General features: G+C 42.9%; 1 protein-coding gene across 4 annotated transcripts in view; it reads right to left on the bottom strand.

Annotated features, from left to right (window-relative positions):
• The window catches only part of Ica1 (islet cell autoantigen 1), a 118,247-nt gene that overhangs the window by 10,493 nt on the left and 95,560 nt on the right, over positions 1-12,194 (bottom strand). For all 4 annotated transcript variants that reach the window (XM_036180475.1, XM_036180473.1, XM_036180472.1 and 1 more), the window contains exons 10-12: positions 11,386-11,448; positions 11,252-11,290; positions 2,461-2,730 (exon numbers count right to left, since the gene is read on the bottom strand). In XM_036180475.1, the coding sequence (XP_036036368.1) occupies positions 2,461-2,730; positions 11,252-11,290; positions 11,386-11,448 (372 nt within the window). The remainder of the gene's footprint in view (positions 1-2,460; positions 2,731-11,251; positions 11,291-11,385; positions 11,449-12,194) is intronic.

Here is a 12,194-nt window from a genome sequence, read left to right as displayed (position 1 = left end):
TAGAGATTTTTTTCCCTTGATATTTTGAATCCTCTAGGCATTCTGTTGGTACCCATTTACAAAGTAAAGGAAACTCCATAGTCACTGAGTAACTTTAACATTAGTCTTGCTAGAAGCCCATAGGAAGAGAGGAGACTGTAACAACCAAAATGATGCCATTAAATAACAAAGCAGAGCATACTGTTTAATGGCTAAAGATGCTGTGTGGTTTCCCATGGCTGCTGAAAGGAGGCTGGAGATTTTCCCAGCGTGCACGTGCCCCATGTAGTCTAGCTTCTGTTGGCATATATGGTCCAGCCTATAATGCTGTCTGTCCTTCATAGCCTTGGAGCACCCTTCTCCTTCTTCATACCTCTCACTCTTGCCAAGTCAGCTCCAAGAAATGTTCTTCCTACAGACCTTGTCATGCTGTGTGTGCATGCTCTTACCCATAAGGGGTCAACCAAGGCTATCTGCCCAGGCGTCCCCATGGCTAATTCTCATCCCCTCAAGTCTTGTTTGGCTCTGATCCTCCCAGCAAGACCCTGTTTAGCTCCCCTGCCGTCCCACAACACTGACTCTCCCTAGCTCTATCTTCCCCTGACTACCACTGATCACTCTCTAACCTACCGTGTTGATTTTCTCATTGGAAGGTGAGTTCCAGGGAGGCAGAGAGCCTTGCCTGTAGTGTTCACAGGAGCATTTCCACAAAGGGGGACCAGAAAGATGCTTATTAGTGAGGGAGCACCTCGCTAGCGGAGTAGGATGGCAACCTCAAATGAGACTGTGCACCTGGGAAACGAATGGCCTCCCTTTGTGGACCCTCTTTCCCTTCCCAGGTCACACCTTGCATCTCTCTCTTATTGTCGGGCCACCACCCTCCTTTGTCCCACAAGTGGTTAGGTGCCTTCTCTCAGGTCGAAGTAAGTGCAAACCCACAGTTACCCGTTACAGCTCTTGGGTTCTGTCTGACCGGAGCTCTTCACACATTGTCCAGGAAGAGGCTTTGGAGCCCTGCTTTCTCTCTCTGCAGTTAACCACCGCTGCTCCCTGTCGCAGCAGGGCCCCCGGGTCTCCAAAGCTGGGGGCCTTGTAAGGATCATTCTGCATCCAACTAGAGATCTGCGGAATCTCACAGAGGCAGGCTGAGGATCTGGCCTCTGGAGTCTCCCATGCCTGTCAGGTCCTCTCTTATAAGAGGGTTAGGATAAAAGACTGCCTGACTTGTTCACTGGGCTTCACCCAGTGAAGGAGAGGGTGAAACCAGAGGTGAAGTACACGTCTAGCATCCTCTCTATCCCTGCAGCCTCCAACTCCATGCCTGCTAATAGGTGAGACAGCTACAAAACAGGATTCGCAGAGAAAATCAAAGGGAAAAGGTACTTCATAAAAAAGGGAGGATTTCTTTTTCTGTCTTGCCCACCAGCTCCCGTATGAATGATCTCATTTCCCAAGACCTACGGCTGTAATAGCCCATAATTACTTAATCATTCCCATTCTGCCATTTGTTCTCCACTTTAAGTGCCAGATAAACACGTTGTTTATTAAGGAGACAGCTTAAGTTCATAGAAAAACCGAAAGAATTTGAGCATTTCTTAATAGGAGTAATTCCTATGTTCATGACTTACGTAACATGAGAAGAAAAAATTCACACTAGAAGAAAATGGTTTCCTTCTCAGGACCAGTTTAGAAACTCAAGACTTCACCACTGAGCTTTGTTTTTGTACTTTGAATCACTGTGAGGTGGGGGGGGGGGGGGCACACCAGCAATGCTCAACCAGCATGTGGCCTGATGCTAAGCCCTGGTGCATTGAACTCTTCTGTGTGAAGAGCACTTTTGGTCAGGGTGGAAATTGTCTGTTTTAAGGCTGTGATGGGGGTTTACTTTGTATGAAATAGAACAGGAACTGCTGAATTGGGGCATACATGAGGTAGGAAGAGGTCAAGGTGTAAAGAGAGGAAGAGTGAGTATAATACAAAGGAGGAGACAAAGGCCACTTTGCACCTAAAAAGAGAACACGTTTACAGGAATACAGGCAGCATATCTCATGGGTATATGGGATGTGCAGGTCTGGGCAGTCAGGGGTGGCCAGGCCACAGCATTTGAACTGCAGAGGCAAGATCCTCACATGCATGCCACAAAACTGGCTTAAATCCAGTCGAGAAAGTAAGACTGAGGATCTCCCTCACTTTCCTAAGAAAGTGCTGACAGAGGAAGAGAACTATGAGAAACAATTGATCTTGAGCCTGATACTACATCTTGAAAGTTGGAGATTTCAACTAAAAAGTCACTTGATGTAAAAAAAAAATTATAAAAGCATACCATCATTAATAATAAAATAAAAAGATACTGGTTATAAAGTAAAAATACAGAAAGCGTACTCAGACAAAACCACAAAGAACAAATAAACTTTTATATTAAAGGGAGGAAAGGAATGGACAAGCAAAATAACATAAGTTTCTAGCCACTGTGCTACCTACCTTGGAGAGAGGCCTGTAGATCTTTCATGTTTTGGTCTAAAAGCTGTGAAGGAAGGAATCCAGAGCCTGTCTGGGGCTTGGGGTCTGGCTCCCCCTGGGCCCCCAAGGGGGCTGCCTCCTTCAGCCGGTCATCTCCAAAGACCGCAGCCCACTCTCTGCCGAACTCCCCTTCGTCCAGGCAGGAAGCACTGAAAATCTCATTCAACAGCACGAGGTCATCTTTGTCCCCACATTCGGGATCGGGGGTCTCTGCCATGGGACCCAGGCAGGCTGGGGAGGCAAAAGAGCACAGAGCACATGACTCCCGAGAGCTCGAGCTTCAGGAGCAGCTGTCATGGGGGCTAGCCTGGGACAAACTAAATGATAGCTAGATTTAAGAAAAGGTAACCAGAATAGAAATGTATCCCATGACATGCTTTATTAATAGATTCCAGAAATACATTTTGAATTCTATGTTTCCTTGTCCCCTTTCTTCCAAAGCAAATATTTTACACACACACACACACACACACACACACACACACACACACACACACACAATCTAGGGTTTGGGTTTTCCCTTAACATAAAAGCAGATCTGACAAAACATTCCCCAGGTCTGAAACAAAGCCAGGACAGAAAGTGCTGCTGGTGATCTTAGTTCCTTGGTTTGTCAGGCTTCCCAAATCTTCCCACACAAGCCCTCAATCCACGCTGCCTGGGCTGGAGTAGCAAGCAAGCCGTGTGGCAGCCTGTCTTGCCACCCAAGCTGGGGAGGAACTTCACCACGCCCTGGCACCAGGGAGCATGTCAGGAGCTGCATCAGCACCCGAGACAGATGTCTTGCAATAACAGCTGCAGGAGGCAAAGTAAACGTGTCTCTGGCTTGCCTAAGAGCGGCAGTCAGAGAATGACAGGGAAGGAGGCGTTAAGTCCAGGTCAGACGCAGAGGGTTCACTTTGTGGGCCTCAGACGTACGCAATGACAGGTGGCAGTGAGCTCTAGTCTTGAGGGGAGTCTAGGTCCAAGCCACCTTCAGCAAACCTTCATCCTCTGAGGTGGAGGATGTCCAAAGAGTTGCAGAAGGCCAGACAGCCAGCTTGGAATGTCAGGAAAATGGGAACACTACATTCAAGTCATCAGCCCAGATGACTGTAAAGAGAGGATCCTTCTCATACACGGACCCAACACTGAACATTATTTACAAGGAGAATGGGGTCCTGACTCTCATACAACCATGGAAAGCTCTGTTGTTGAGGTTTTCTACCTATGTTAAGAACAGAGGACTGGGGGATGTATTGAGTGTTGCTTTGTTTGAGGGCTCTAATTGCCACTTACAAACTGAAAACATTTTTATTATAAGACACACAGCAAAAAAACCCATCATGGTTGCTATGTTTTTCTGAGCAACACTGAAATTCTGATGATTTTGATAAATAAGATTATCAGGTTGTCCTCAAATATAGTCATATATATGGCAGTAGTAGTTAGTTATTGTTGTTTTAAATAAATCTCCGTGTTCTTTTGCTGGACCTATTTTCACCCACATGTTACATAAAGATCTAGAGATTTAGGGGATTTTTTTTTTGTTGTTGTTGTTATGAACTCAGTAGACTGGCTATAAATCAGAGAAGGGGAAAATCTAGTAACTCATATCACTGTGGTTTTAAAATCGTGGCAAAACATCACTTTAATCAGACAAGTGCCTAATTTAAGCATTTTTATTGTTTATGTTGTCAAAGACATTTCCAGACAGACATAGCCTGTAGGCGTACTAGGTGGAAAAGCCAGTGACTTGGTTCTGTGAAGAGACTTCCCTGCAGGAGCTGCCAGGCTGCATGCATAGACACAGGAAGAAGCTGAGGATCAGCACCCGCCATGTATCAGGGTGTATCCCTCAACACAGGTGTTTACTTAAGGATTTTCCCTTTCAGTCTCTCACAGACTCTCCTATTAACCTGTGGTTACTTTTCAAATCTCTGTACTTCCCATTTTCTGGTGACATGGGAGTACCCAAGCCATTTTTCCTGGTTCCTTTCTGGCCTGGTGGCAACCGTACGATTACTGAGCCAAACCCGTGTAAGTGACGTCTATTCCGTCAGACCTTAGGTGGATCTTTGAGCAATGCCTGTTCCTTTGACAGTCATTTCAGTCTGACCTATTCAGAAGGCAGGCTTGGGGAGGTGTCACTGTGGTGGTTACCGGCTACCCCACAAAGATCACAGTGAACACAGAACAACAGATCATAAACATAGAGTTTTCTACACAGAAGCCAGTTGTAAGACTTCTATTTCATGTTTAGTGTTTAGGCTTCATGCTTTGGTGTTGAACAGAGGTTAGCAGCTTCTGCTGACTAGCATCTCTTCCCTTTCCTTCAGTTGTTTTTTTCTTGAGAAGCACTTTCCCTCTGTGATCCTGGTGAGATGCCCTTAGGAGACCTCATGACCTGCCACTCCAGGTGTGTGTGTGTGTGTGTGTGTGTGTGTGTGTGTGTGTGTGTGTGTGTGTGTGTGTGTGTCTGAGCAGGTGGAAGTTCCTCCATCTCTCAGGCCACAGTGACTGACCCAGGGGATGACATGTACTGGAGGCTTCCCTGAAATTGCTATATGGAAAGTGGATGGAGAAAGACCCATCTTTCTTTGGGATTCTCGGGTCCAAAGATGTAAATCTGAGGCTGTTAGTGAAAATAAAGCCAACATACAGAGGAAAACTACCTGAAGAGCCAGAAAAGGAATTTTGACAGCATTCAGCCAGCCCCTGGGTCTCGCTTGAGTCAATATACTGCTGAACACCCTCAGTTACATGGCCAAGTACATTTTAAGCAAAATTCTAAACCTAACCCATTTCAACACAGGCTTCCATCCTTATAACCAAATGAAGTTTGTACCTATCAAACTCAAGCATATTAGTCACAGAACTGAGAAAATATTCTCTGGAGTCAGTTATGGATTCAGGTTTTGCATCTCTTGAAGTCTACCATTGAGTGTGGTCTATTATTTAGTATTCCACTTATTTATTTAGTTTAAAACTTACTAAAAAGTTGCAAAGAAAAACGTCATCCCATCCTGGCTATTTAGCAGTTAAAGCAGGCTGCACAGTGAACTGTGCTCTTGTAAGAGAACTTATTATGTAGCTAAAAGCAAGGAAAACTGGTACTGACTTGAACCATAAAACACAGAAACCTCCTGATTATTACACTGATAATTAAGATGCCTGAAATTACTATGCATAACATGTAAGAGAAACTTAATTACAAGTCCAAATGGACAGGTTTAGGTCCGTAACCAGACAAGTCACGACTTGAGAAGTTAAGCTTGTCAGCTGGCCCTGGAGAATTGAGCTTCTGTTATCTACTTTAAAACAGTGCCACTCAACCAAAGACAAAGAAAACATGTAGAGATGCTACAATGTCTTGGGAGAAGCCTGGTCAGAATGTCCACCCACACAGACCAACAAAGACTGCTACTGAGTTGTGGGCTACAACTTCCTTTGGCTCAGAGACTCCAAATGTCTGCCTCCAATCCAAGTTCTCCAACTCTTGACCACAAATTCTTATCTTATCCTTTGTGGTGTGCACACTGGTGAGGCGGCTACAACTCCATGAGACGGTCTCCCACCCTGCACCTTTGCCTACACCAACCTTGAGATCATTCCTTGTTCAAAACCTTGCACATGCCCACCTGACAGCTAAAGTATAACGTAGTAACTCCCCCAATGGTGGCACATAGGATCTCCACATGTTCGGCCAGTGCTGAAGTGGTATCAGGCCACCTAACAATGCTGCCTCCTGGGAAGCCTATAATTTAGCCAAGGTGCCCCGTTTAGTACTGCTTTCCTGCCTGGGAATTTGTTGTTTTCTCTCAATGAGAAGAACCGTTATTTATTTATTTACCAGAGATCTTAGAAACTGTTTCCTTGAACTCATTCTCCAGATGAGGAAAAATAGACCCAGGTTAGATTATCTGACCAAGGTCAAGTGATTTATTAGTTACAGACAATCTGGCCTGGGAGCCTTGACTCACAAGTCAGTGTTTCTCTCTATGGAAGAGAACTGCCTGTCCTTCAGAGCAGAGGTAGGTTTTCTGTTTTCTGTTTTTTTCTACATGCAGACAGAGAACTGACTGGGATCTCACACACAAACTAATATAAGAAGGTTTTTGTGAAAGATGGCTTTCTCTGGCCAGAGTGTTCTTCCAGGTACCATGCCGACAGGGAGAATGGCCAAGCCAAAAATACTCCATAGGCCTGCCTTGCTCAACACTCAGAAATAAGAAGCCTGGGGCCGGGGAAGCATTCCCTAGAAGAACTGGTCCTGAACCGGTGAGTTCTGGCTTGTAAAAGCTCCAACTAGAGGAAACTCAAGTTTAGACAGAGCGTGGAAAGCTGGGGAGAGTTGCTTCAGATAGTGCTTTTGAAATCACACCTAGTTTCATGACCTCAGCATGAATTAGGAGCACAGAAAATGGAAATAACTGTACAGACAGAGAACGAGAACACAGGACAACAAATAGATAAATGTCACTCCATCTACCTTCATCTGTGTGAAACAGGAAGACTGGCTTCTCTGGGTTTCTCCCTGGTCCCCACGCCCCACATAATGACTAATTTTCAAGACCACAGGCCTGCAGCACCGCTGAAACCCCAAATACCATTGCTCCCCTCCTATCACCCAGAGGATGGCGGGGGAAGACGGTAGAAAAGCACCTGACAGAATGTCTAAACAGAAAAAACAGTTCTTCAGGCTCTGCTAACAGAATGTTCTTGTTTGGAATTCAAGAATGCTGCTTTGAAAAACTCCCTTCAGGTTTAAAAATAATAATAAAGAAAAGCCCCCACTGGCAGGGGCCAGGGTTGGGATGGGGGTGGGGATAAGGATCCATATGTGCTTTCTGAAAAAAAAAAACAATCCAAGAATGCCAGTGCTGAGTAGGCATACACAAAAATACTTGACTGCTAAGATCCCACCCCTCCATTTGAATATTAGAGTTTAGCAACTAACTTCTCTCACAACAGGGCTGGACCGATTCTTTAAGAATCTCCATAGAAATAATCCCATGTACAGCACACTACTACATGATTGTGAACATTTATTTTATTATGTATTGGGTTTTATTAAGCAGAGTTTCATGTGGCCTGTGTGGACCTCAAACTTGTTATACAGCTGAGGGTGGCTTTGAATGCCTGAACTTTAATCCTCCACCTCCCAAGTATTGGGATTACAGGTTTGCTGACACACTCCAACTTTCAGTGTTTTATTTTAAAGGTGTGTTATTGTTGGGCTGGGGGGTGTGGCTCAGTGGTAGAGTGCTTGTCTCATGTGTAAAGGATGAGTTCTTCCCATCACTGTAAAGAACAAGTGTATGATTCTTTCATGGGGTGACCCAGGCCACCAGCATGTCCCGGAATACTGATAGAAACGGAGGAGGAGGAGGAGGAGGAGGAGTGTTTATGAGAGAGGGCAGGAATTTAGCACTTGGTCATTGTATGTCCTCAGGCAGAGCGATCAGCTCTCTCATATGACTATAAGGATGACTGCAGGGAGCAGTTTGGTGACTCAGGAGAAGCTAGGCACCATTGGATAACACAGGATTGCTGTGGGCGAAAGGTTCTCACCTAGACCTCAGCTAGCTGCTGAACGGACTGTCATCACTATACCTGGCCAGAATGTAGAAACACAGCAGTGGCAGAGGACGATGACAAACCTGTTTTTGTAATAAGGACAATAGTTTTGTTTTGTTTTTTGATTGGCCTAGCCCTTGTGCTTTTTAGTGATAAGATTTAGGGAAGTTTAACTCATCAAATCTTCATCTGCTTTATACTGTATCTTTTTTGTTCAGCAGTATGTTATTTGGGGGGGGGGGGTCCAACTTGAGGAACCAAAGATTTCTACAGGCTATAATTAATGAATGAAGGCCACATGTCGTGTGTGTTATATGGTGACTTCAGATCCACTTTCAAGAATGTCAGAATGTCACTAATTTTTTACTAAAATATTTTTATACTGTGTGGTCAAGCATTGATTTTCTATTACTTTATCATTTAGTAGAAGAAAGCAGAGCTAGAGATAGCGCTCCCAAGTCTTATCAAATTAGCCGCCCTCAGATTAAGTGCTTTTCCTTTCTTATTTCTTCACATCTAATGTATTGCATGCTATAATCAGCACTGTAGTTCAGACCCTGGGCCTGGAGGCAGTTCTGAAAGGACATGCATTTTGAAGTGAACAGAGCAGCAGGCTTCCTTTCTTTCCTTTGGTCACCACAAGCCCTCAGAGCATTGAGAGCATCTTTAGACTTGTGGTTGTGGTTTCAGAGCCGATACCACCCAGAGGGAAGAAAACACAGAAGAGGCAGACATGGAGAGCATCCCTCAGGCCCACTGAAGGACTCTGTGGGGCAGCAGTGATGAAGGGACAGGGTGGCTTATGTGACATTGCATTTGACTGGGGAAGACCTGTGACTCCATCTTTCTGCCTGAGAACTGGTACTGGTATTAGGGAAGAGCACATCCAGCTTCATCTTTAGAACTAAAAGCAATGGGCCATGAAACTTGCTATCAATAAATAGATGTCAATCTTCATCCAATGGGTCCTGGCATATGAGGAAGCCTATGAAAGCCAGCACGTTATTGCAAGCAGTAGCTCTCTGCTCTAATTCTATGAAGAAATGCTGACTTTGGGGTTAAGGTTGTAGCAGTCTATCAATTTTTTTTTTCAAAAATCTTTATATAAATCTCCACATCTTTTTTTACCCCTTATAAAGAGAGAAGGAAGAAAGCATATGGACTCCTATTTTCTATGTCTCAGGACAAAAGCTTTAGAAGGATGGGAGGCTTAGGAGGGGCACTTTGTTGTCAAGATGGAGTGTGGGCCAGGGTTCAGAAATGGGGGTGAGTTTTTAAAATATAGTATTCTATTACCTCATGTACTAATGTGAATATACTACCGATTCAAAAATCAAGTCTACTAAAATATTTTTTTATTCCATTAAAATGCTTTATTCTTAAACCAGAGGGGAAAGGTCCTTACAAAAATGGGGGTTGTGTATGGCAATCCATACTCACTGTTTACTCATTCATTTCATTACTTGCTATGGTTTCTGGTTTACTAATCTCACATCATTTTGATAAAATATTGCATGGTTTGATGCCTTCAGTAAGACATTAATGAGGCAAAGACTTCCACCTTTGGGTCTATAGTCCCAAGCCCTGGGAAGTTCATGGCAAAGTTCTGGTGACTCTTTGAGAGTTTTTTTTTTTTTTCTCCAGTACTCTGTGGATTCAGCCCACACCTTGATGGTTAATCTTGAGTTTTAACTTGACTGGATTGACAGCCACTTAGGAGACTATTAAGTACACCTCTAGGAGTATCTGTGAGTCAGAGAAAACTAGACCACATAGACTTTGCCCTAATCAAGTTGACCCATTGATAGACTCAAATTTGAAGTGGACAATTGGGAGGTGATGGAGCCCTGGAAGTACGGAGCTGGAGGAAGGCTGGCTGGGGGTGTGTTTTGGTGCTGGTTCCTTCCTGTTACTGTGCTTTTGACCTCTGTGAGGTGAGCAGCTTTTTTTCACCATGCCCTTCCTCCATGATGTTTCTGCCTTACCACAGAGTTAAAAAGCCAGCAGAGCATAGACTGGAATCATGAGCCAAGGTAAACCTTTCTTCCTTTAAACGGTTTCTCTCTCAGGCATCTCTCACAGTAACTCACAATCTCACAGGTCAAGCTCAGACTGAGCTGAATCATCCCCTGGTTAACTGAGGTCCACTGGATGGTTGGGTCAGTTGTATGCTGTAAGAAACCTCTATGATCAGGGCAGAATGCCAATCTCCAGGTAAAGGGATACTCTGATGGCTGGCTCAGAGTCTTGGGGTCATTTTGGACTCTTGGTAAATCATTAAAAGGAAACTTTTGTTTGGATGAAAAGTAAAGGCTAGAGTTACATGGAAACTACTCAGTTTCTTTAGGTCACTCAGCACCAGAGGTATCATCTAAGTACAGCCTCCTGAGATTTCTAAGTCTGGTAGACTTGGTTTACTAAGATTCAACCAACATACAGCACTGTAGACCATCTAGAGAACACTCCTAACCCTCCTTTCTTAACAAGCCATCATCCCAAGAGTATCCCTGCATCAGAAACCACAAAATAGCCTTTTCATACTTGAGTTCCATTCCTGACAGTTACCTGATGAGGCTACTGTATTTGGTTCCATTTTACAGGCAAGAACAACTGAGGCTTACAGAGTCTGTATATCAAGCAAATTACTCAAGGTCACTGATGGGAGGATCAAAATTAAAAATCCACATGTCTGGTTTAGAAAGTTAGATTTTCTGTTACAGCATAGTACCTTCGTCATCAGCTTTAAAAACATTGTCTAATTAAATAATAATAACATACATATTACATATTGCTTGAGCATAGGTAAGGTAATCTATAATGGTTGTCACCTAAAATTTTTTGTTTATGACTATAAAGCTATTAAAAAGATAACTATTAAAAAAAAATCAGAAGAAGCTGGGCAGTGGTGGCCCACGCCTCTAATCCCAGCACTCAAGAAGCAGTGCCAGGCGGATCTCTAAGTTCAAGGCCAGCCTGGTCTACAGAGCAAGATCTAGGACAGGCACCAAAGTGACACAGAGAAACCCTGTCTCAAAAAAAAAAAATACATATATATATATATATATATATATATATATATATATATATATGTATGTATGTATATATATATATATAACTTGAATTTTCTTGCACTGAAAAAAAGAAGTTAAAATTTTAATAAAATTATAAACTTCAAAGACTATATAAATCTTACCTTCTTCAGGTTTCACATCTAGTAGTTCATCTATTGGTCCTTATGAGAAGCAAAAGAAAATGAATGATCAGTTATTCCATTTCATAAGCAGTTTGAGTAAATGACCAAAACTGGGAAGTCTGTCTTCAGATTACCTGAGCATGCATCATCGGCAGAGTTTTTGTCTACAGATGACAAAATATCTTTTCCATCTTCAGCTGAAATACAACATATGCAGTTGGTTATGAGCAGCCCACAGTGGTACCTGTTTATATACCGTGTGTGAGGGAAATGTACACATTTGGAAAGAGTGAACAATCTAAACTCTCTCATGTAAAGCAGTGGTCCTCACTTTACCTTTTACTTCAGCTCTCAATGAATTTAAATTCAGAATTTTAATTTTATGTAATTAATTTATTTAATTAAATTTAATGTCCACATTTCCAAAGAATCTCTGTTTTGTTTGACAGATAACCCATACAATACTCTATTATACTGTTCTTTATTCCACCCATGGAAAAATTAATGACTTAAGTAATTGACTATTACTGGGTATCATTAATAAATTTTAACCATATTGGCTTGGCTAAAATGAAAAAAGGAATATTGAATTCTCAATAAAGAATCATTTTTTTCAAGGACTGAAAACCTGTATTCTCTAATTCTGAGGAAACATGCAGAGACAGTAAAAAGACCAGTGGATGCTAAGGGCATGCTTGGTGGGTGAGGAGGTGAGAGGGAGTGACAGAGAGCATGGAAGCAGGTAACATTTTATACGACACTTTAATGGAAAAAACGAATCGTTTCAGATTTATACTAGCCATCAGATTTATAATAGAACACTAAAAGTGAACACTATATCAACTGTGGACTTTGGGTGATAAGGGTGTGACTATTTAGGCTTGTTGGTTATACAAACACCATGCTGGTATAGGATGTTGATAGTGAAAAGTACCGTATGTGG

The sequence above is a fragment of the Onychomys torridus genome, chromosome 3, assembly GCF_903995425.1.
Source record: "Onychomys torridus chromosome 3, mOncTor1.1, whole genome shotgun sequence".
NCBI classification, from domain to species: domain Eukaryota; kingdom Metazoa; phylum Chordata; class Mammalia; order Rodentia; family Cricetidae; genus Onychomys; species Onychomys torridus.
Note: the sequence above shows the minus strand (reverse complement) of the source record. Positions and strands in the feature narration are given on the sequence as shown.